Source organism: Salmo trutta, chromosome 23, assembly GCF_901001165.1.
Source record: "Salmo trutta chromosome 23, fSalTru1.1, whole genome shotgun sequence".
Classification (NCBI taxonomy): Eukaryota; Metazoa; Chordata; class Actinopteri; order Salmoniformes; family Salmonidae; genus Salmo; species Salmo trutta.
Genome location: NC_042979.1, coordinates 5080959 through 5107288, shown reverse-complemented (window position 1 = coordinate 5107288; position 26330 = coordinate 5080959). Strand labels below are relative to the sequence as shown.

The 26330-nt window shown below is 46.7% G+C and overlaps 1 protein-coding gene across 2 annotated transcripts in view; it reads left to right on the top strand.

Moving 5' to 3' along the window:
* Positions 1-26330, top strand: part of sh2d3ca (SH2 domain containing 3Ca) — a 99354-nt gene that overhangs the window by 47587 nt on the left and 25437 nt on the right. Inside the window, exons 4-5 of one of the 2 annotated variants that reach the window (XM_029708578.1) lie at positions 4064-4103; positions 5532-5624. In XM_029708578.1, coding sequence (XP_029564438.1) covers positions 4064-4103; positions 5532-5624 — 133 coding nt within the window. The remainder of the gene's footprint in view (positions 1-4063; positions 4104-5531; positions 5625-26330) is intronic. The other variant, XM_029708579.1, reaches the window with a different exon arrangement.

Genomic DNA, 26330 nt, shown 5'->3' with positions numbered 1-26330 from the left:
TGGGTAATTCTGTAAGGGCTGTCGTGAGAGAGAGTAGACCAAGGTGCTGCGGAGTTAGTGTTCATCATTGAATATTTAATAAAGAAAGAACACTATACAAACAAAACAAGAAAACTGACAGCCAAACAGTCCTGTCAGGTGCAAACACTAACAGAAACAATTACCCACAAAACCCAAAGGAAAAACATGCTCCTTATGTGTGACTCCCAATCAACAACAACGAGCTTCAGCTGTGCTTGATTGGGAGCCACACATGGCTCAAAACAAAGAAATACCAAAACATAGAGAAAGGAACATAGACCGCCCACCCAATGTAACACCCTGGCCTAACCAAAATAAAGAACAAAAAAACCCTCTCTATGGCCAGGACGTTACACGCGGAAGAAGTTGTTTAACGAGTTACCATTTCCCGAATTAAACTCAAGATGATATATATAACATATATCGATAACAGTCACTTATTAATCATTACCTCATATCAGTCTCATTGTGAACGTCGTAGACTTCTTGAATCCTCAAGAACCCCAGCCTTTTCTGATTATTCAGTTCTACACAAATTGATTTAATTATTTATTTACTAACTAACTAAATAAAACACAGACTACACAAACACACGAGACAAAAGTCCCTAGTGGACTGACAAGATATGACGGCTTGTTACAGAATGGAGAGGGGGTGGGGAAAGAGAGATACAGTGGCTTCTGAAAGTATTCACCCCCTTGGCATTTTTCATATTTTGTTGCCTTACAACCTGGAATTAAAATAGATTTTTGGGGGGTTTGTATCATTTGATTTACACAACATGCCTACCACTTTGAAGATGCAAAATATTTTTCTTGTGAAACAAACAAGAAATAAAACAAAAAAAACAGAAAACTTGAGCATGCATAACTATTCACCCCCCAAAGTCCATACTTTGTAGAGACACCTTTTGCAGCAATTACAGCTGCAAGTCTCTTGGGGTATGTCTCTATAAGCTAGCCACTGGGATTTTTGCCCATTCTTCAAGGCAAAACTGCTCCAGCTCCTTCAAGTTGGATGGGTTCTGCTGGTGTACTGCAATCTTTAAGTCATACCACAGATTCTCAATTGGATTGAGGTCTGGGCTTTAACTAGGCCATTCCAAGACGTTTAAATGTTTCCCCTTAAACAACTCAAGTGTTGCTTTAGCAGTATGCTTAGGGTCATTGTCTTGCTGGAAGATGAACCTCTGTCCCAGTCTCAAATCTCTTGAAGACTGAAACAGGTTTACCTCAAGAATTTCCCTGTATTTAGCGCCATCCATCATTCCTTCAATTCTGACCAGTTTCCCAGTCCCTGCCGATGAAATACATCCCCACAGCATGATGCTGCCACCACCATGCTTCACTGTGGGGATGGCGTTCTCGGGGTGATGAGAGGTGTTAAGGTTTGCGCCATTTTCCTTGATGGCCAAAAAGCTACATTTTAGTCTCATTTGACCAGAGTACCTTGTTCCATATGCTTGGGGAGTCGCCCACATGCCTTTTGGCGATTACCAAAAAATGTTTGCTTATTTTTTTCTTTAAGCAATAGCTTTTTTTCTGGCCACTCTTCCGTAAAGCCCAGCTCTGTGGAGTGTACGGCTTAAAGTGGTCCTATGGACAGATACTCCAATCTCTGCTGTGGAGCTTTGCAGCTCCTTCAGGGTTATCTTTGGTCTCTTTGTTGCCTCTCTGATTAATGCCCTCCTTGCCTGGTTCATGAGTTTTGATGGGCGGCCCTCTCTTGGCAGGTTTGTTGTGGTGTCATATTCTTTCAATTTTTTAATAATTGATTTAATGTTGCTCTGTGGAATGTTCAAAGTTTCTGATATTTTTTTATAACCCAACCCTGATCTGTACTTCTCCACAACTTTGTCCCTGACCTGTTTGGAGAGCTCCTTGGTCTTCATGGTGCAGCTTGCTTGGTGGTGCCCCTTGCTTAGTGGTGTTGCAGACTCTGCGGCCTTTCATAACAGGTGTAGATATACTGAGATCATGTGACACTTAGATTGCACACAGGTGGACTTTATTTAACTATGTGACTTCTGAAGGTAATTGGTTGCACCAGATCTTATTTAGGGGCTGCATAGCAAAGGGGGTGAATACATATGCACTAACCACTTTTCTGGGGGGGGGGGGGGGGGGGGGGTTTGAGAATTTTCTGAAACAAGTCATTTTTTTTTCATTTCACTTCACCAATTTGGACTATTTTGTGTGTGTCCATTACATGAAACCCACATACAAATCCATTTAAATTACAGGTTGTAATGCAACAAAATAGGAAAAACGCCAAGGCGATGAATACTTTTGCAAGGCACTGTAGAGAAAGGGACATTTATCGTGGATACATTCTATAACTATTCTCACATTAATCCTATACCTTGAACCACCGCCCATCTGGGTAAGAAATGTAATGTATTTACGTGTAGATGTCTTTGTTCATCATCTCTCTGTTGCAACCAATCAGTCCTTCTATGGGAAGGGCTTGATGGGTGTAAGGCTCTGGTTGTCCCCCAGAGGTCACAATGTCCTTCGTAGTTTTCCTGGTCTTGTAGTGGAGTGTTCAAACAGAACAGATATTCAGATGCACTAATGATTGTCTGATATGGGATATTCTCCTTCCTTTCTCGGGTAGATAGTCAAAGTTCTTGATCCCTTTACATGCACAGCTGCAGACTGTAAATGCTTTGGTCTAGTGAGTTTATCTTCTTCAATTCGTGTTGAGTTTGAGTTTCTAACCATTTCAACGTGTGGACCACGGTCTCACGTCTTTTGGTCTGGGAGTTTCAACCATTTGTAACGTTTAGCTCACGCTTCACGTCTGCTGGTCTGGTAAGTTAATTCTTAGCAAGTCCTTTTAAGCACTCTGGTCGAAAAGGATGTTTCCATCACTCTGACACGCTCTTCTGACTTCATTTGGGATTTGGCTTAGTTAATGTGCAATGGTCATGAAAACTAAGGTCTCGTTAGAAAACTAAAATCACATTCCTATCTTAACAGAAATAGTTTCATCGTGGTTTGTATTTCCTACACAACGTAAAGGATGCAAACCTGACATACACAGTGTGAAAGCTCTTCAAATTACAGTATTTTGGTTATACAGTTTTTAATAACATCACAAAATGAAAAGCAATATGACATGATTATTCTTTAGCTCTTCACTGACCATTCTTAGCATTTCTATCTGAAAAAAATGGTTCCAATATTCACTTTTATGGAAATTATAGTTTTGGTGGCAAAAGTTTCCTGGAGGACAAAGGCATTCCTTTGGTTGATACTGAAGAGCAGGAGAGGGTTCTCTGCTGCAGAAGATTTACGATTGGCTTGAGGTGTCATAAAACCGTCCCAGCCCCCCCTGTCCTCTCCTGTGGGAGAGAGAGGGGTCTGGCTATATGTCAGCCATTTGCCAAGCTGATCTGAGGCCTTGGATCCTCGATCAGGAGAGTCATTACAGTTTTTGAAACTTTTAAATCAATGTTTTTTATTTGGCATACATTTTAAAGTAAAAAAATCTGGAATTGCCCAGCTCCGCTACAGGGCCTATGTAATGTAATGTGATGTGACTGGGCATACAGCTCCTCTGTGTGTGTGTGTGTGTGTGTGTGTGTGTGTGTGTGTGTGTGTGTGTGTGTGTGTGTGTGTGTGTGTGTGTGTGGACTATGAGAACTAACAGGGTGTTTGAACTCTGTCCTCAGTGGGTGTGTAATTACCCTCTCTGATGGGCAGGGTCATATGATCTAGCAGCACTGTGGGGCCTACAGCTGCACCATGAGGCCTATACAGTATGTTTCCTCCCAGCTCAACTGTGGGGCCTTGACATTTGATCTGTCTTCATGTGAAGTGTAAGTTATGTGGAAATGTTATGGGGCCCTTGAGATTTGAGGGATCGTACCCTGCTTCACTACGAGACCCTTATGTGATCTCTTATCACCTGAGATACAGTTAAACACACTGTAGCTTCTCCATGGGGAATATGCCCACTGTGTGTGGTACGGTATGTGTGTATCATTGTACATCTGCACAACACATTGATAAAGTTCTCTCTGTCCTCTTCCCGACAGTCACATGGACCATACAGACAAAAAGAGTGAATATGTCAAGGTAAGACTTATTTTTTTCTTTCCTTACTTTTATTCCTCTGACAGTATGTCTTACTGTTAGTTTGTAGGCTGGTTCTGCTAGCATCATGGTTCCTACTCAGAAGGCCCAGAAGGCTTCAGCATCTGAGAAAAGGAAGGGACTGGCTGCTAAAACCCATCTGAGCAGTGGTAACCATTTAGCATCAGTGTGAGTTCAATGAGTTGGTCTTTCTAGTGTGGTTAGGGGACCAGTGTGAGTAGATCTCCTCTCCCTGCTTTGGCTTTGTAGTGAGGTTTAAGGGGACCTGTAGTTGAGCTCCTGACTCCAGGACCAGTGTTTGTAATTGAATTAGGATCAGTAGCATAGAGGCTCAGTGCCCCACACCCCCCCCCCCCACCCGCTCCGCTCTGCTCGGCTACAGTCGAATGGCTGCTGGTGAATGATGTTTGTTACCACTGGCAACTGAGCAGGAAGCAGGATCTTGGCCAAAGGCCTTGTTTCTAAACAAGTAAGTTGTGGAATACTTACACATGCCAAACTCTCCAAATCTTGTCTTGTTTTGCGTTTTTAACTTTTCTTTTAAATATCTAAGTTGAACTGTTTTAAAGTAAGTGACTTCACACACACAATAATGCAGTACTCTGCAGAATTCAGACTTGAGGGTCTTAAAAAAAAGAAGTCATTTTCTCTAGTTATACTGGATTTCCATTTTAATGTGGTCTTTGAAATGTAATTGTAGTTGATTACATCCCTGCGCTTCTGCGATTATGCCCGTTTCAGCAGTCTCTCTCAGCGTTTAGCCTAATTCATTCTGCCATTTAGGAAATGTAATCCAAAGTCAACAGCGCTGCTTCAGCACTTCTGGGTTCCAGTGTGCTGGGTGTAGTTCAGGACCAGACCGCTAGGTGACACTGTAAGCCTGGTTTCTGGGTTGAATCCATCCACAGCAGAGGTCAGAGGCCGAGTGTGATACACACACACACACACACACACACACACACACACACACACACACACACACACACACACACACACACACACACACAGTAGAGGGAATAGAATAGCAAACGAAAGTGCTCAGTTCTGACTGAACACTTGGGATACATTGTCTGTTTTTTGTTGTAACTCAAAAAGAACTGGTGTCAGAAGAAAGTACTAACACTGACCCATATATCCATCTGGTGTAATACAGTCTCTATCGCTCTCTGTGCAGTGATACCTTTTCCCTTCCAGTTTCCTCACTCTCCTCTCCTCCTCTCCACTTCCCCTCCTCTGAGCCTCCTTCCCTCCTGCTCTCCTCTCTCTTTCTCCTCCTCTCTCACCCTCCTCCCCTCTGATGCCCCGTGTTGCCCTCCCTCGTTTTCTCGACAACATCGCTTCTCTGTGAAACATTTATGACACTTATGTTTAAATAAACACTTGACCTGAATGTTCAGTGTTATGTTACAGACCTCTCAGGCGGAAGAAGACAGCCTGGCCCGGCCTGAACTGGACTGGGCTGGCCTGGACTCGACTAGACTAGACTGGCCCGGCCTGGACTGTGTAAGTTTTACACTGGGTGGAAGCACAGTGCTTTATTCAATCAATACATTAATGGGAATTAAATCAGCAATCTGCTTTTAGCAAAAAAAAGTGGTGGGGCTGCCATTTGGCGGAAAAAACAAATGACAGATTGTGGTTTTTAAATATCATTCTTCATATGCTGGAAGAAACTGGCCTTGGTAGGGAGGTTCAGTTTTTTATCCTGGAAACGTGGACATGAATCCAGACTGAATATGGCCTGTAGTGTATATATGAATATATAAAGTGTAGTTAGTTCTAAAGTATAGAGTATAGTTATTTTTTAATATTTTTTTATTTAACTAGGCAAGCCAGTTAAGAACAAATTCCTATTTACAATGACGGCCTACACCAGGAAAACCCGGACAACGCTGGGCCAATTGTGAACTGCCCTATGGGACTCCCAATCACAGTTGGTTATGATACAGCCTGGATTTGAACCAGGGTGTCTGGAGAGACGCCTCTTGCACTGAGATGCAGGGTCTTAGACCGCTGTGCCATTCAGGAGCCCGAGTGGTGTAGGGTACATATGAATATGGCCTAGATGTATGTCTGTGAGTGTGCGTTGTAGCACAAAATTCTAGAGAGTGCCTCTGACACTGTATCTTTTGTAAGTTTGTATGGGCATAATGGGTCTGGAGGGAGAGGTTGGGCTGTTTTATATGCAGTTAATTAACATATGTCTGGCACAAGACACACTGGTGGTTTAATGAAGCCTCATCGGTGTGTGTGTGTGTCGTCTGTGTGTGTGTCTGTGTGTGTGTGCGTGTGTGTGTGTGTGTGTCGTCTGTGTGTGTGTGTGCGTGTGTGCCCGCCTGCATACGGAGTGGGCGCACATGCTTCTTGGGCGAGTGTGTGCCTCATGCATGGTGTGTGTGTGTGTGTGTGTGTGTGTGCTAGAGGGGGGCTCAGCTGCAGTGGTGGTATAGGGGGTGGGGTTCTAGCTGGTTCCAGTTCACACTCCATAGTTTCTCTCCAGTATTACTGCTGGTGATAAGGCTACGCAGACACACACACACACACACACACACACACACACACACACACACACACACAGTTTTTCTGCGATATTGCTTCACCGAGTCCTACGGCAGATTGAGTTAGGCCTGTGCCTTCATTGATCTGAGGGAGTGTAAATCGACTGGGCTAGACTTGCTAACATGCCTCTTATAGTCTTGGGTTTCCGTCACTTAGCAAACTGAGCCCTGCTCAGGTAATCCCGGCCATTGTGTCGCTGAACTGTCGTGGAGCTGCTGGACACATATACATTTTTCCTAGGGGTGCGTCATAATGGAAGTGACCTCGTTTATGTTCCTTTAAGCGCCGTTGTCGATCAGACGGCTACAGTCAGCAGCAATCATGTGTCTACGAACCAGAGTTATACTGTTATCACTGAGACGGTGAGCAGTTAACCCCGCACTATTGGCTCATCTATAAATATCACCGTCATGCCTACCTCTGATAAGCCTCGCAGTGAAGCAATATAAACAATCAAGCAACCTAGGAAAGTGCTACGTTAACATATGCAGCCTGAGAAGGTTCATGAAATCGATCATTTGCTAGAAACAGAAAGCGTTCATACACTGTCTCTCTCTGAGACTCGCTTAGATCATTTATTTGATGATACGGGGGTAGCGATATATGGTTAGAACATCTGCAGAAGAGACAGAAATGCCAATGGTGGAGGTGTGGCTGTTTATATGCAGAGGCATATGCCTGTAAATCTTAGAGAAGATCTCATGTCAAATGCTGTTGAAGTAATATGGCTACAGGTTCATCTGCCTCATCTAAAGCCAATTCTTGTAGGAAGCTGCTATAGACCACCAAGTGCTAACAGTCAGTATCTGGATAATATGTGTGAAATGCTTGATAATATATGTGATATCAACAGAGAGGTATATTTTCTGGGTGACCTAAATATTGACTGGTTTTCATCTGTCCACTCAAGAAAAAGCTTCAAACTGTAACTAGCGTCTGTCAACCTAGCAGGGTATTTACAAACAGCAAAGGAATTAAATCATCCACATGTATTGATCACATCTTTACTAACGCTGCAGAAATCTGCTCTAAAGCAGTATGCACATCCATCAGATGTAGGGATCAAAAAATAGTAGCCATATCCAGGAAATTCAAAGTTCCAAAGGCCGGGCCTAATATAGCGTATAAGAGGTCATACAAGAAGTTTTTGTAGTGATTCATATGTTGAAGATGTGAAGAGTATTTGCTGGTCTGTGGTGTGTAATGAGGAGCAACCAGATGCTTCACTTGTAGCATTTATGAGATTGCTTATTCCAGTTAATAATAAGCATGCACCCATTGAGAAAATGACTGTTATGGTTGAGAGGGATGAGGCCAAAGGGGCGTTCGTCTGACTGCACAGCTGATCATCATGGCAGCAGTTAATGGGGATCCTAATAAAATGCAAATACACAGTACACGGTACACACACTGTCTGTGGGCCAGGAACAGTGGTGGAAAAAGTACTCAATTGTCATACTTGAGTAAAAGTAAAGATACCTTAATAGAAAATGACTCAAGTAAAAGTGAAAGTCACCCAGTAAAATACTACTTGAGTAAAAGTATTGGTTTTAAATATACTAATGTATCGAAAGTAAATGGACTTGCTAAATATACATCATTATCAAAAGTAAAAGTATTAATTCATTCAAATTCCTTATGTTATGCAAACCAGACGGCACCATTTTCTTGTTTTTAATTCATTTAAGCATAGCCACTAGCACACTCAGACATTAATTTACAAACGAAGCGTTGTGTTTAGTGAGTCCACCAGATCAGAGGCAGTAGGGATGACCAGGGATGTTCTCTTGCGTGAATTGGACCGTTTTCCTGTCAAAATGTAGCAAGTACTTTTGGGTGTCAGGGAAAATGTATGGAGTAAAAAGTACATAATTTTCTTCAGGAATGTAGTGAAGTAAAAGTAGTCAAAAATATGAATAGTAAAGTACAGATACCATGAAAAACTACTTAAGTAGTACTTTAAAGTATTTTTACTTAAGTACTTTACACCACTGGCCAGGTCTAATTGCAGCTGGTTTATGTATTTTCATTTAGGTCTAGATTGTTGTCATTCAGCAGATGCTCTCACCCAAAGTCTCTTACAGTAGTGCAAACATTTTTATATGGGTGACCCCAGAACCCATGACCTTGGCGTTGGAAGCACCATGCTCTACCGTCTGAGCCACCTAGATCTGCATTTACATTTGAGTCATTTATCAGAAGCTCTTACAATCAGTCAGTGTATTCAACTAAGGCAGGCTCAAACAACCACATATCGCACTCATTGCAAGAAAAAGCTTCCTCAAAAATGTTATCTGCACAATCTGCGCCAGTGAGAGCAGGCTCCACAGTTCCCATTCAAACCCTCCTCTCTCGTCTCCAACCGCTCCACTATATTTCAGGGCCTTTGTTTCTGAATGTGTTTGAGTCAAATATCTAGAGGCTCTATATGGATTAATAATGAATAGGAGTCAATGAATAGAACCAGCCCTAAACGCTGATGGGGATCTGAGACTAATGGATCATCAGATGTACACACACACACACACACACACACACACACACACACACACACACACACACACACACACACACACACACACACACACACACACACACACACACACACACACACACACACACACACACACACACACACACACACACACACACACTCCCCAGCTCCCCATTATTGTGGTGCTCCCAGGCAGGGAACAGGGGGAGCAGGTTTGTTTCCCCTCTCCTCCATTGTGTGTGTGTGTGTGAGGGGCTCCTGCTCTCCAATCCGCCCCCAGGACAGCGTCAGAATGGGGATCAGTAATTAATATTTAACTGAAGAAGACAGACAGAGTGCAGGGGGAGATGGGGAGAGAGAGGGGGGGGGGGGTGGAAAGTGAAAGAGGGCGGGGAGTGTGTGTGGAGAGAAAGTGCAGAAGGAGAAGGTTCGAGGGAAAGTAGAGAGTGGGAGAGGGGTGTAGAGACAGAAAACAGAGATGGAGAAAAGAACTAGAGATGGAAAAACAAGATCTGAGATCGGCACAGGAGGATTAAGGGTTGACAGAGAGCAGAGCACAGAGAGAGCCTTTTAAATTGGTCTAAATTACCTTGTGTTATTGTTAAGAGAAGGTGGGTGGGAGAATCAGTGAGTGCAATGGGAGATAGATGATAAGTGGGTTAGAGGGGTAGGGTGCAGAGAGAGAGAAGAATAGTGACTTTGCAATGCACTCTCCCATCACACACACACACACACACACACACACACACACACACACACACACCCACTAGCTACAGTGGTTATATCTACAGTGAAATACCGTGCTTCATGCATATATAATACGCAGTGCCCATCCCATCCTATATGTAATCTATGCATGTTATGCACACTAGCTCCCCTACCCTACCACGCCCCATGCTCCCAGGATTATCTATCTCTCTTGGTGTTCACATAGCCATGGCAGCGGGAGCAGAGTCGTGGTGGGACGCACAGACACTGGTATGCTGTCACTGTCAGTGCAGGACGCTCAGGGGATAGAGATAGGGAAACACATGCATCCTTATGGGATTATTTGTGCTCACAAAGTGTAATCCGCCTACCCGAGCGCTGCTTTAGGGAGATTTGTTTAAGAAAAGACTCCTTCGCTAATGAATCTCTCCTGTGTCTTCTCTTTGTGTGCCGTTCTCTCTCGCTCTGATAGATTTGGGTTATTCCCATGTATTCAAAGACAAGATTAGCACACTGATTACCTCTTGCGTGTGTTGGGGTACACTACACACACACGTGCGCATGTGAACACACACACACACACACACACACACACGTAGTAGTAGTAGTAGTAGTAGTAGTAGTAGTAGTAGTAGTAGAGGTGACCTCGGCGATAAAGCAGAGAGATTCTCTCAACCCGTCATGTCCTTTCCTGTGAGTTCTCTGCAGTGCAGGGCTATCAAAATCTCCCAGAATTTAGGATGCTGTCATGACTCCAGATCCGTTGCCATGGCGAGGCGTCCTCTGTGATGTCACTCAGTTCCCCAGGGGACCAAGCCCCACCTCTCCACTGCTCAAGACGACGTGACGACCCAGATTGGCGTGCGTGTGTGTGTGTGTGTGTGTGTGTGTGTGTGTGTAGTGTGTGTGTGTGTAGTGTGTGTAGTGTGTGTGTGTGTAGGGTTTTGTTTTGTTTTCGCACACTCGCTAAAGAAGTTTTTTTTTACAACACCCTGCCTTTCTCTGATTAAACACAACGTGCATTATGTCCTCAGACACATTCTATACTTAGCACATCAACCCTTTCACAACATACAAGCACAACAACACACACCCGCAAACACTTACCCATAGACAGAAAATATTGCTCCAATGTTCCATTTCGAACAAACAAGTTCAGATGTACTGGGTGTGTAAGTGAAAGAGTCTGAATGTGTTTGTGTGTGTGTGTATTGAAATGTGTGTGAATGCATTCTTTGCCCCCTCTTGCCACCCTGCAATTCCTTTCAACTAGGAATAAAGGACAGAATCCTTTTGAGAAGGTGCTGAAACTAAAGAGGCACACCTCTCTCTCACTCGCTTTCTCTCGCTCCCTTCTCTCACTCTCTTTCTCTCTCTCTCTCCCCCTCTCTCTCATCCTCTCTCTCTCTCTCTCTTTCTCTCTACCCCCCCTCTCATTCTCTCTCTCTCTTTCTCTCTACCCCCTCTCTCATTCTCTCGCTTTCTCCTTCTCTCCCCATCTCTCTCTCTCTCTCTCTCTCTCTCCTTCTCCCCTCTCTCTCTTTTGCTCCTTCTCTCTCCCCCCTTTCACTCTCTCTCCTATCCCCCCCTCTCACTCACTCTCTTTCTCTCGCTCTCTCTCCGCCCAGTCTCTCTCTCATTCTCCCTCTTTCTCCTTCTCCTCTCTCTCTCTCTCTCTCTCTCTCTCTCTCTCTCTCTCTCTCTCTCTCTCTCAGTATTGTCTCCCTGTGGTCGTGAAGGAGGGGGTGGGTGGGGTCTGCCTTGCCAGCAATTCGACAGCACTCCGCCAGTGCCTGCTAGCATCTCTCCCTCCTCCTCCCTATCCCTCCCTCCTTTACACCCTCCCCCACCCACTCCTTTCATCAGAAAGGGATGAGGTAATCCCTGCGAGGGCTCGTGAAGCACAGCCAGAGTGTGAGCGAGAGAGGGAAGCAGTACGAGAAAGAGCCTGTGCGTAGCTGAGAGAGAGCGAGAGAGAGAGAGAGAGAGAAGGAGCGAGATGTCAGTAGCAGCAGAGTGCGAGGAGCTGGAGTCCTGACCAGTAGTACCAGCAGCAGTAGTGTTAGCTAGCGTTAGTAGCGTAGCATAGCAGCCACACGGTTTTGAGTGAGATGAGCCGCTGCTGGGGCCGGGGTTGCTAGCGAGGAGAGGAGCGCTGCCTGCCTGCTGTGGGACAGTGACAGAGGAGAGGAGAGCTGGTGCCGGGGTCCTCAGGGTGGGGTACAGCCGTGAGCTGAGCCGTGAGGAGAGGAATCATGACTGAACGCTGTAGCCTATGGAGTGCCCTCTCGGCAGCCGCCTGCTGTTTCTACAGAGGCTCCTTCATGCAGGTGCAGGTGAGGGTGTGTGTGTGTGTGTGTGTGTGTGTGTGTGTGTGTGTGTGTGTGTTTGTGTAGGTGTGTGTTTGAGAAATGAAAGCGAGAGGTTGTGATTCAAAGAATGTGTTTTTGTTGGAGAGTTTTGGGTTTGAACAGAATCTGTAAATTGGCTCGTGGATTTCGGGACATTTCTGTTAGCGGTTTTGTCTTTGCGCGTGAGAGTGCACGAGAGTGTGTAATGGTTGTGTTGGAGTGTGTTCATTCCTGTTTTGGCCAGCAGCTAACTGGTGATATCATAGATTCGATACGACACGGACCGGCATATCGAGTTGTGCTTGTCTAATTTAGAAGATGGAGAAACATGAGCATGGCTGATTCCTGACAGATGACCTAAGGGTGTACTGTTGCCCCGTTGTGGTCAGATCTTCTATTGTAACGGAGGAGGACAGGAGAGAATAGCAGGGAGGTGAATTACGTTCGATCGCCACTGAAAGTCATGCCTTTTGGATCTGACGGTATGAAGCCTCACTGAAGTACGGTGTTATTGAAAGTCGTGCTTTGGGTATGTGATAGTACGAAACCTCACTGTAGTATGTAGTACTGCTCTGTATTTCATCTCTTATCTGTATACTCTCTCAACTGTTCCTTGTCTGTTGGAGACTCTCTGTGGCAGTATTCAGAGTTTAGCAACAGGATTTATAGCAGAGTAGTGGTTTTCAAATAAAACGTGACCCTGACGTGTGTACGTGTGTGTTACTTTGGTGCAGAAAATGGGAGTACGTTCGGTGAAGGGGCTAATTTGAGTATTCGTTGTTAGGCCACCAGCCCCAGCCACTTGAGTCTGATAGATGGTCTGGTAACATCCTCCGTCTGTTGACCTGTGTGTCCTGTTTACATCACCTGATCTCAGACCAGCACCAGGACAGGAAGAAATGCTGAGACACTGTCTGTCAGTGACAGTTTGAGCTGAAAAGAGCCTAGACTCTGGAGCATTTCAACCACCACATCTCTCAAAAACAAGAATCTGATAGAGGCTCATTTCAGTGCCCCGGGCCAGGGAACAAAATAGCAGCCTTTCAACACTTCAGTTCAACAATTAGCTTGTTTTCAATTTCCAGCTGATATTGTGCTTTAAACTCCCAGCAGAGAGATTACTACTGATCGTATGGTCTATGGGAGTGCTGCATGCTGGCAGCGCTACCATTGTGTCTGTAATTAAGACCACTGTTATCCCAGTCGGTCTCTAACTGGGACACTGGGATGTTACAGCCCTGTTTGTTCACAGAGCAGATCAGCGCTTGAACCCCATCTGCCCCTCGCTCCCCTCTCCATGCAGTTTGCACTTTGATTGTTTTCTCCTGATTTTAATCCCTCCCTTTCTGTGTCTGCCAGCCAGGCTAACTCCAACCATCCAGGCAGCGTAACCCCAGTTTATCTCCAAAGGGACCCAGCTGGGATACTCTCTGTGGCCTTGCCAGCCTCTCTGTCAACCCCAGAGCCCATAGCCTGGCACCACGGCCCCCAGCCAGTGGAGGCTGGTGTCACTTTAAATTGGAGGACCGGCTCAAAGGAATGAATGGTATCAAACATGTCCTCTGAATTCAAGTGACACTATAGCCTCCGCTGCCTTCAATCGTGACGGGAGCTCTAGGGGCCACCACAGCCACCAATTATCCCAGGGCCCCGTACCACCAGTTACCGCGGGGGGCTCTTTCAACCTCCACATAGTCGGTTAACCACGTTCAACCCCACCCGTCTGACATACGTAGCAGAAGCTGTAGCTGATACTGAAACGCTTTGCGTTAGCGACGTTAGGTAGCATTAGCCCCGCGCCGCCCGTAGCCAATTTGGCATGCTGGAGTATTGTAATATGCGACCCTCTGTGTAATCCCCCCCCTGCTCCACTCTTCTTGTGTCTCGTCTCGGCGCTCCTCTCCTCCTCCGAATCCTTTTCACAGCAAATCCTCTTTGCAGCTCCTGCCTCGCCTCGCCCGCCTGTCACTCCCCCCGGGACAGCGAAGGGGCTAAGCGGCTGTTTAACTGCTAAAGTTCAAGAGAAAATCAGCCTGTTACTGAGAGAGAGGAAGCTAATTACACTGGGATGTTTTTCGCTAGTAATGAGACACAGACTGTTTTTTTCTTTCTGTTGCTCGGAGTCCGAACCATTAGTGCCTTTTTCCCAACCCCCCCTATGCCAGTGCATTGTAGCCTGGGCGCCAGTCTGTATCTACTCTCTTGTCATGAGAATTCCACAAAGAGAGCATAAACAGTTACCCAGGCTAACTGCTTGGAGATGTAGCTGGATACAGCGAAGAGGGTAGACAGTGAAGCACAAGGGATTATACATGACTAGAGACTGAGGAATGGTGAGGAATGGTGAGGAATGGTGAGGAATGGTGAGGAATGGTGAGGAATGGTAGGGGTGCTGGGATCTGAAGAGTGAGCAGAGCAGAGACACTTCCACAGATCCATAGCCCCGGGTCGGGATTAGGGTCCGTAGCTGCTCCCACTCACTGGTTCTCACCTTTCTCCCAATTAGCCAATCTGTCCTTTGTCAGTTCAAAAACCTCCAGTTTCAGTTTCTTAGTTGGCTCTTTTCAAGCTTTCGTGTCAGAACGTAGGGTACGTTGCCATTCGATACTACCTGAAATTTTAGCCCACAGGAACCTTTTGATCCAAAGATATAATGGACCGATCCATCTGTGAGTATTTAGTAGGGGTTTAGAGGAGCTGAGGAGGGTGTCACCCTGGACTGTACTATAATGAACCAGTGGGAGGGTGGTTGCAGATGGCATTTTGGAGGACATAGCTAACAGCAGAGTCATGTGAGAGAGAGCGAGCGTGTGTGTGTGTGTGTGTGCGTGCGTGTGCGCGGTATAAGAAGGGCTGAGGCACTGACTGGTGAACATTTTTAAATGAAATAGGTGTGCTGGATACAGCTGGAACAGGGAAATCTACCACTGTACCAGGTAGTTGTGGAGGTGTGAATGTGTTGACAGACGGACTCACCTCAGTCACGCTACTCACACTACTGCTACCCACACTAACTGCTCCACTCCAGAGAGACTGTGTGTGTGTGTGTGTGTGTGTGTGTGTGTGTGTGTGTGTGTGTGTGTGTGTGTGTGTGTGTGTGTGTGTGTGTGTATGTGTGTGTGTGTGTGTGTGTGTGTGTGTGTGTGTGTGTCCCAGATCCAGGTGCTACATAAAAGGATTGGAGGTTGTTGCATGCATCCGTGTATGTGTGTGCCATACAGAGAGATCTAAAGGAACCCTCATGGTGCCTGCATGGTTCCCCCTCAGAAGTCTTTGTGTGTGTGTGGCTCTTTTAGGGAGCAGAGCAGCACAGCACTGCTGAGATCACAGACTTGGTCTGGGACTTACTTCTACCCCCACCTGCTCTGTACACCCCCACCAACCCCCGCTCTCCAACTCACTACACACTGCCTCACAAGCTATTCATCTACCAGTAGGTCTATATCTTGTTCAATTCCTAATTATTGAACACCGATAAACATCATTTCATTGTTGACGTGGTGGACCGTTTGCTGTTATGGATGCCAGCGGACTTCTGATCCTGTGCGTTTCTGATGGGGTTAGAGAGAGAGGGAATCTGGAGTGAGGATTTAGGCAGGCGGGGTCAGGGGAGGGGTTCTATTGTGTGTCCAGTTGACCTTTGACCCCGGGGGTCAGAGGTTTCGGGGTCGCCAGCAGGAGGCCAGAGTTCAGCCGGACAGATATGACTGAACCACTCTTACTGAGTCTCTCTGGTGAGAGCAGAGGCCTGGGGATAAGTGGGCCGAGGGTAGGGGAGGTTATGGTAACCTGGTGGTCACAGCTCTCGGTGTGCTTCAGCCCTGTGCTTCTTAACCGTTTTTTGTACCTCTTCGGAGTACCGCTTGCATTCAAACTAGCACTATACACAGCTTTAGCAGTAGAAGGTTTTAGCTGTAGGAGTACGTCGACTACAGATGTCGGGCCGATGCTAAGGTTTAAGGCACTAGTAACCTAGGTGTTATCTTTGTCTGTTGGGTGTCTGATAAGACGGGTGTGAGGATTAGTGGGTCAGCCAGGGGAGGTTGAGGTAACATGGTCACAGTAGTCCTCAGACTAGAGCTGTTATTTATGGCACGACGGGACTCCAGGTCTCCCTTGTGAAAGGCATCTTCTAACATCAGTGGGCTAGGTAAAGGTTGAACAGAAGGCGCGAGTAACCTAGGTCTCCCATTTACGCTGTAGGTTCTCCGGAATCTATCTACCTCGCTGACATTTATACCATACATACATCTTCTTCCTCTGTCAGTGATGGCCCCAAAAAGGTCTTTGTGAGTTACTGGGTACCAGAGTCCCGGTGGAGTTCTTAATGTTTCAGTTTACTTTATGAAAGGACCCCAGGCAATTAAAGTGCAACTAGGTGATTTGCAGCGTAGGACAGAGAATAGATCCACAGCAGCAGATCATGATCATGGTGGAAGAGAAGATATAGGAGATGGAGAATTTATGTTTTTTTTTTTTTTTTTACAGATGGTTACTGATAACATCAAATAAAACTAGTAGAACCATTTTCGAAAATTACGCCAGAAAACGTTTAAACAACCGTTTCTGTGATGGATTAAATTTTAATTTTGAAAAAGATGAGACTAAAGATTAAAATGTTGACGATACCCAAACGATTAAATAATCGAATCTAACGTGAAGATACGTTAGGGATTAATGAATAACATTTCATTAGACATTCTCTAAAGATGAAACAATTCAATTGAAAAGCTTTGAATGCAATTCAATTTAGATTAGACTAAGAATTAGACTATCCTTGATTAGATCGTGTTCAGAGGGAACACACACACACACACACGGAGAGAATTACCCTGATTAGATGGGTTTTCAGCGTTCAGAGAGGCAACAGTATGCTTTGGCTGAAGTGTTGAGCTGACTCTGAACATTTAGCACTAATTTAGTGTGACTGAACAGCAGACGCTGATGCTGCTGGTACCCACACAAACCCCCCCCCCCCATGCGTCTTCATAAGCTGTGCCATAGGCAACACCATCGTGGGGGGTGTTTGTGTGTGGGGGGGGAATCCCCTCATGCTCCTGAAAAGATGAAGAGACTGCCACAAAGCAGTCTCAACAGAGAGAGAGAGTGATGGAGGGATGATTATCAGTCTCTTTAGATACAGTCTGTATGCATCTCATCGGAGCTTAGACAACAGCAACTACAGAAAACGATGACATAATTCTCTGGATGGAAAAATGGACAGAGGAAGGTGAGAGAGGGGGGTGAGAGAGGGGGGTGAGAGAGGGAAGAATGAAGGCGGGTAAGGGTGACACCACAGCAGGGTATCACAGGCTAATTTCCCATGAGTGTCTCTCGGAATAACACGTTGATCGTGTGCAGGCAGGGCTAGTGTTTCCCCCCGGGAGTGTACACACACGCACACACTCATTCACACACACACACACGCACACGCACACACATATTTTAGGCTGCTTTCGGTGTGCTATGAGAGTCCGGACATGCAAGGGCATTGCTGATCTTAAGGGATGTGTGTTGTGTTTTGGATGGCCCTCCCCTCCTCCCTCCTCTCCAACAGCGCGAGTTCAAGCCAGCAAGAAGGGCTCCATCTGAACATCACCATGGTGACAGCCTAGTACACACACAAGGACAACACCCACCTCCCCTATCCCTCTATCCCTACCCCCATCAATGATTATACTGTCTGTGAGGACGAAAGAGTGTGTGTGTGTGTGTGTGTGTGTGTGTGTGTGTGTGTGTGTGTGTGTGTGTGTGTGTGTGTGTGTGTGTGTGTGTGTGTGTGTGTGTGTGTGTGTGTGGGGTGTGTTTAGTATTGGTACGGTAGTCATGCTCCTATCTCAGTCTGTCAATTTAATGGCCCTCTGTGTCTGAGGTAACTGAGGGGTTACTAGCTGTCCATCAAAGCTTTGCCCCGCCCCGCCCTCAGACACTGTGCAAGAGCTGTACCGTAATGTGCGTGTGTGTGTGCGTGTGTGCGTGTGTGTGTGTGTGAGTGAGTGTGTGCGCCCGTCTGTGTGTCTGTCTGTGTGTGTGAGATGTGTGGCAGCGGGTACACAGAGCTCTGCTCACTCTCTCTGCTCTGTATGAATGAAAGTGATACCTCAGCGCTCCCGTACTGTCTAGCCTTTCCTCCCTGCCAGCCAATAGCACTCAGCGCTACCTTGCCTCCTGGAAACAATGACATCATCTCTAGCCAATAGCATCGCAGCTCTGGGGCTTGCTGCTTGCTGCAGCTCCAACGATGATCAGTTGGGACAAGAGGAGAGGGAAGGATGGAGAAAAGAGAGAGAATATTGTACTGACAGTGCAAACGGGAGATAGCAGGGCCCAGATTTCAAACAGGCTATAAGGCTCAGAGGTATTTCTGTGTACACTCTTCAAAATAAAGGTGCAAGTTGGAACCAAATAAGGTTTGTGAGAGCTATGCCATAGTGGAACCATTTTAGGGTCTCTGAAGCACCTTTAATGGGATGGTTCTTTGAAGAACCATACAAAAATCCAAAACCAGAAATGTTTCGGCCCTCCAGGACCAGAATTCAATATGCCTGCTGTAGGGTTTAAAGCCTTATTTGCATATTCATATTGCATATCCTTGGTGACTTTCAAGTGAATTTTAAAGTTACTAGTACCACCCATGACTGTATTTGCTAGTGACAGAAACATGGTTGTTACATTCATTCATTTGCAGTCCTGTGGCCTTCACCAAGTGAGATCTTAAGAGAATATGTTTCATAAGGCCTTCTTTTGAAGGCGTAGTTTTACCATAGTACAGTGGCCTGAAACTCTTGGTTTACAGGACACATCAGGCCTGCAAGTCACATTATGATGGCTAGCAAGGTGATGTGTAATTCCTATTGGAATCCAGCCAGAGTGGGGATATCAAACATTTGGAATTTTGGGAAGACTAAGATATGAGACTACCTTAAATATCTAAACTGGAACAACCATTTCAGTAACTGGTGCAATAAGTCCAAGTAACAGATTGGAATAGTTTAGGAAAATGTATGTCATTTATATTTGAGTAGTGTGAGATTAATTAATCAATCAGTGTACATGCAAAAACAGAGATATTGAAACAAAACAATTCTTAAAATCAACTTGCAATAGAGCATGCTGGAAAATATGATAATGATGGGCATGATTTTGCTTCAATTCTGGTTATTAACGCCAACACTGGGGTTCTTTTACACCACTGTGTTAATTTAACTCTTGAATCAACACTAGAAATGTAGCACTGAAAAATCAACACTAGTTAACATAGTGAAAGGGACACATCTGCAGGCTCCCATACATTTCAAGAACCTTTTAGAATTCTGAAGAACAGTAGATGTCAAGAACCCCACACTCGATGTTCTTTATCGGGCAAGACGTGGTACTATCACGGCCACAGATACTACAACGGCCAGACAGGGCTGTGCGTGTACTCGGCCCGTCAGAGGGCCTGGCTAATTCACACCCCTGATTAATATGCATCACCAGTCCACCTATCAGATCAAACGCTGCCTCATTACCATATCATTATCAGCAGAGGAATAGTGGACATGGGGAGGAGAGGCTGTGTGTACGTGAGGACTTTCTCTAATCTGTTTATTTTAAATGTATCATATAGGTATGGCATCTTTTATATATTTTTGTATTATTTTTTTACCTTTATTTAACTAGGCAAGTCAGTTAAGAACAAATTCTTATTTACAATGACAGCCTAGGAAGAGTGGTTTAACTGCCTTGTTCAGAGGCAAAAAGACAGATTTTTACCTTGTCAGCTCGGGGATTCGATCCAGCAACCTTTCGGTTACTGACCCAACGCTCTAACCACTAGGCTACCTGCCGACGTCTCTCTGTCTCTCTCTCTCTGTCTCTCTCTCTCTGTCTCTCTCTCCTCCCCCTCACCTGACTTTCCTCCCTCTCTAGTCCCACCCCCACCCCATTCTCCCTCTCCTCCCCGTCTCTCCTATGACCCTGGTCTGTGTGTTTGTGTGCAGAGCGTCAAGCCCGTCAATAGGTCACCCTGTGTTTGTGTACTGACAGACTGAGGAATGCATAGCGTTGGGTGTCAGCGTCTGACTGTCGACTCCGGACAGACCGCGGCATTGATGCTTTTCCTCTTTTCGCCCTCACAAAGCGAAACGTCCCACCGCAGGGCGTGTCCAGGTATCGATTAGACTGGCGTGTTGTGTTGTGCATGTGCTTGCCTGTCTCTTCCTGTGTGCTCATCAGCATGTATACACACACAGGCGATCTTTTCCAACGTTAGCCTTTTATATGCACTGGAGGGCGGTTACACCGTCGACCCACAAAGGCCCTTGACCACACCAAAAGCATAAAAGCACAACTGAAAATAAAAGCGGAAAGGGTGTGACGATCAGCTATTAAAACTATATCAAATATCAACACTTACAGCCAAAGCTACAAATAATGCTTAGGCTGTCAGGGCTCCCTATATTAAGTCATATTGCTTTGTATCTGCTATTGTCTTTATTGTGGTACATCGAGACTAACGTACGAGCAACAATAGACTTGCTGCTGTCGTTGTGGTTTGATGTGATGGATGATGATCGATGTGACAGGCCCATCCCTCCGTTCTCGCTTCCTTTCCCTCCTCTCCTTCCTCCTCTCTCTTGTCCATCCTTTCCCTCAGGCCCGAAGCCAGTGGCTGGGATAGGGATTGGGAGTGGTCAGTCATTTAGAGGGATGAGATGCTGTTACGATGCTCTCATCAATTTCCTCTGAAAGATGGGACGGGGGCAGGATATATTACTGAGCATCAGAGTAGAGCCATTCGTTCGGTGTCTGAATCAGAAACAATCCTTCAATCTGTGTTTCGTAATCTATTTATCCTTAATTTCACCAGGGAGTCTCTAGAGATAAAAAAAAAAAAGTCTCCCCGAATTGAATGATACAGCAAGTTAGACCAGGGTTTCTTAAACTATGGGTCGGGACCCAAAGTTGGTCCTGGGCATGTGAGAGACGGGTTGCGAGTTATGAGAATACATCTATAATACACACTATTTTGACTTAATTTGAGTCATTAAAGGATGATTTGGGTCACAGGAGGATGGTCAATTTGTCATTTGGGTTTCAAGCTGAAAAAGTGTACGAACCCATGATAAACTGATAGTGTGGTAGGCAGATTTGTCTCTAGCCAGCCCCTTTGCTTCACCATGAAACGGTTTAGTTTGGACTCCAGGCTAGCCAACTCCTCTGTCGTTGTCATAAACGTTATGTTAGACGGTGACAAAGGACTTGAGTTTTAAACGGAAAGCGATCTGGTGTCTGTCTGGCTGTAGCATCAAAAGGAGTCCCGTTCAGTCAATGTCTGGTCTCGTCTGCTCGGTCTCTGTCTGTCAGATCCCTCATGTGTTCCTGACTCCTCATCAGGGACATAAGTCTCTGTTTTTGGGGGAGATGAGATCTCCCATCTTTTATTGGCTTTCTACGTCTTCATAATTCCAGCCCGCTGTGTCTTTTCAGCAGCAACAATTAATTCAGGCCTGGCGTTTATTGATTAATCAATGGAAGGGATGCAGCATCTCTGTATTTCTCCACTGCACCACACACACACACACACACACACACACACACTTTCTGCTCCGCTTGACTCTTTCCTCCTGCTGCTTCCTTCTCTCCTGCTTTGGGGTGGTGGGGAGAGAGAGGAGCATCGTGGGACTTGTGGTTTATCTGACAGTGTAAAGGCCTCCATTTATAAAGAACAACAAAAAGATCCCATGGCCTCGGCTTAACACATTACCGCTTGTCACCGTGGTAACAGATAGCCTCTGGACTCGGCCTCTGGCTCCCAGCCGACACACCACACACACACACACAAAACGTCCCACACACTGACGCACACACTGACACCGCTGGGCCAGAGGAGTAGTAGCAGGTTAGTATTGATGAGGCCCCAAGACCCACAATCCATCAGGGCCCTGACCCCTGACCCTTGAGAGCCTTTAAACTGGCCATTAATGGGCCATTCTTTCAGTGTGTGTGTTTTTCTGTGTGTGAGGAGAGGGGCTAAAGCACAGTCTATTCCTGACTACTCCTAAATGCCAACACACATTTATTTGGATATTCATCTCACACAGACGGGCAGGTTATGGTATCACCCAACAGAGTGTTATATAATTTCTGTGGTCGATATGTCTGTAAACAAAATGAATCCATACCAATTTGTGAACCGGGAATCTTTCTTAATAGGAAAAATATAATAAATCCCAGTCAGAGGAGGTTTGTGGGTTTTTGGGAACCTCATATGACCTGAACAATGAAATTCAGCCGACAGCCAATCCGGCCAATTTTCTCTTTCTCTGGTGTGTAGATTATCCAACCGTATCCCTGTAAGCCTGTTCGCTCTCCTCTTCCTCCTCCTCCTCCTCTCCTCCCCTTCTCCTTTTCTCCTCCCTTTCTCTCCCCGGAGCCCAGTCATCAGTGTGTTGCTCCTGTTCTTGTCAGTGTAATGGGCCGACCAGTCTCACTGCTGCACCAAACACACAAACTGACACACACTCACTCACACACACACGCTATGATACAGGCTGCTACACAGAGCACACACACTGACAGGCAGGGAGCAGGTGGGAAAGATAGATGGGGGAGGGAGGCGATAGAGAGACAGGTGGAGAAAGAGAGGAGGATGAAGGAAAGTAGAGGAGGAGAGAGAGAGAGAGAGAGAGAGAGAGGAGAAGAAGAAGGCAGAGAAATAGAGAGAGCAGAAGCAGGTAAGTGAGACAAGTGACCTTTCATTCGCCCTCCCTCTATCCCTCCCTCCATCCTAGCCATTGCTGGCAGATTACTCACTGCCTGTCTGTACTGAGGAGGTGGACCGGAGGCTGTTGCTGGGGCTGGAGGCTGGGCAGTGACAAAGCAAGGTTTTGGGTAGAGGAGATGGGGCAGTGTTATCTCAGTGCTACAGAGAAGTCGGGTAGTTGAGATATGTTGTTGGTAAATGGAGGGCCAGGGAAGTCTTATTAGGTAGTGTTGTAGTGCCGTGGAGAGAGCTGTACCTCGGACGGTGGTGTTATGAGTCAAGGTTGACTGTGCATGTATGTAGTCCACTGTTATTGGTTAGTGGAGACCAAGACCATGGGGTAGCAGATCAGAGGAAAGCGTTGGCCACACCCAGCTATGTTTTCCCCTTCAGTTCACCCCACTGCACATTGCAGGATCGTTCCCAGCCCGGCAAGGCCCAGCCCGGCGCGACAGTGCACATTAACCCTCTCAGTCTCCTCTCCACCAGCTTCAAGGAGGGAGGGAGGGAGGGAGGGAGGGGCCACCATGAAGGGGGAGGGGTTACCATGGCAGTATGTCCCAGGTGTGGCCCTGCTGAGTGGGCTAGGGAAGGAAGGAAGGAAGGAAGGAAGGAAGGAAGGAAGGAAGGAAGGAAGGAAGGAAGGAAGGAAGGAAGGAAGGAAGGAAGGAAGGAAGGGAAGGCGGTGGGTTGGTGGTAGGTGCTGGTTGATGATGGTAGATGGTGTGGTCGTGCTGGGTCTGCTGAGACGGATAGGGAGGAGGGAGGAAAGGGTTGGTTGATGATGGTAGATGGTGTGGTCGTGCTGGGTCTGCTGAGACGGATAGGGAGGAGGGAGGAAAGGGTTGGTTGATGATGGTAGATGGTGTGGTCGTGCTGGGTCTGCTGAGACGGATAGGGAGGAGGGAGGAAAGGGTTGGTTGATGATGGTAGATGGTGTGGTCGTGCTGGGTCTGCTGAGACGGATAGGGAGGAGGGAGGAAAGGGTTGGTTGATGATGGTAGATGGTGTGGTCGTGCTGGGTCTGCTGAGACGGATAGGGAGGAGGGAGGAAAGGGTTGGTTGATGATGGTAGATGGTGTGGTCGTGCTGGGTCTGCTGAGACGGATAGGGAGGAGGGAGGAAAGGGTTGGTTGATGATGGTAGATGGTGTGGTCGTGCTGGGTCTGCTGAGACGGATAGGGAGGAGGGAGGAAAGGGTTGGTTGATGATGGTAGATGTGTTGCGTGAGACCTCTAGCCTTGCGTTTTGTCAAACCTCTCAGCTGTCCTCTCCTAATTGGGTAGTCATGCCCTGATGGAGCCTCCAGTCCCCAGTCCCAAAACCCCAAGCCCCCTCCCTGGCCTTTCCCCAGCCCCTGACCCCACTGTGGCCTTGCCTCAGTCTCACCCAGCAGCCCCCAATCTTCCAATCCTGGCCTTTCCCCAGCCAGCAGCCCCCCAGGGCCAGTGAAAGGATGGAAGGGGGGTCAGTGGAGGGAACACAAAGTGACTCCCACTGTGGGGTCTGTGGGGTGGGTGGAGGCTGCAGAGTAGAGGCTGATTCCCCCTGACAGGACTGGCTCTGTGATGAGTTTATCTAAACACAAAAAAGGACCTGTTCCCTTTGGTAGGGTCACAAGGTTGTCCAGCATGGACACACACACACACACACACACACACACACACACACACACACACACACACACACACACACACACACACACACACACACACACACAAAGAGTGAGTTAAAGATGACCTATTTTCTATACCAATATGTTTCCAGATGCAGGAGGGAAGCAGCTTGGGAGCATGTTGTGGCCATCCAGAGGCATTCTTTTGGGGGATGGTGGTTGTGTGTGTGTGTGTGTGTGTGTGTGTGTGTGTGTGCTTACTTCTGAACATACTCTGCTACCCTACAGGCGTGTTTAACAGTAAAAACAGAGGTTGAGAGTCAGGGGGAAGAGAATCAGCTCAGAGACATACTTACAGTCCGAAATCATTAGAGGTGAGTGCATCTCTGTATCTCTCTCACTTTGTGTGTGTGTGTGATAGTGGGGTGGGAGACACACACAGACACTCTACACATATCAGCCACACCATCTCATTCTCACCCACTCAGTTAATATTGTCTTTTCCTTATCATCATAAATCCCACTCATCATGTGCAGCATCTTAATCAACTGTCATTAAGGAACCAGAGAGTAGGAGGAAGAAAGCTGTGAAGAGATAGAGGAAAGGGGGGAGAGAAAGAGACAAACAGACAGAGAAAGAGAGAGGGGGAGGGGGAGGGAGATGGAGAGAGGGAAATAGTTTGGAAGAGAGAGCAAAAGAGAATAGATGGATGTTCCACAGTGGGAGTCCAGGAGCGTGTCATATCCTGTGGCCCAGCTGTCAGTCAGTGTGGGGGTAGAGGCACTGAGACCATGCTGAGTGACAAGCTCTGGAGGGGATTGTGTGTGTGTGTGTGTGTGTGTGTGTGTGTGTGTGTGTCTGAGAGCTTGCACTGAGCAGCCCTAAGGGGGATAGACAGGGCATGACAGCGGAAAGGAATGAGGATTTTTCTGCCACTCTGTCGCAAGCAGTAGCTGTGTGTGTCTGTGTATACCAGCAGTAGTAGTAGTGGTGGAGTCAGTGTTGACAGTGGAGGTCCCAGTTATCAGTCCCACCTCCAGACCCCAGCCTGCAGATATATCAGCCTACAGAGTGGATGTAAACTATAGCCTGCAGAGATGATCCCTGCAGAGGGGGGCACAGCAGGACAAGACACCCACGAGGAGTGGGGGTCGCCCGAAGAGTGACTGGAGTATGGAATTCATACAATGTAACTAGATGTATATCTGGTTGGCGGGAGAGGATGAGGGATAGGTTGCTCCTCGGCGATTCCTTAGCGAAGAGTCTGCATAACGCCGTTGCTGTATGTGAATGACATACCGAAGAAATTAATCAGATGAGCTTGGTGGTTTATCCTAAAGCTATGGGATTTACTTTGGGTTACAGTCTGTGCCAGTCTAACTTAAGCCTTGTATGTCCTTTAACATTCCTTACACTGCAACATGGCTTCTCATAGTACCGCCAGTCTGTGGAAGGGGAGGGATAAGTGTTAGGACTCAGAGACTAGGAGGAGAGAGAGGAGATCAGGTAAGATAGGAGCATGTGAAATAATGGGATAAGGCTGAGATGGTGGGAGACAGGGTTGGATGGGAGGGTTTTTAAGCAGTAATCCAGGCCCCTAAACCCCTTAGAGGGGGGCAGATGGAAAGAGGGAGGGAGGGATCGAGGGTACAGAGAGGGACCTCTGCTCTGGCGCAGCGGATGGGGAGGAGGTGGGGTCCCTCAATCTCAGGCTGCTACCATAGCAACTGGGCT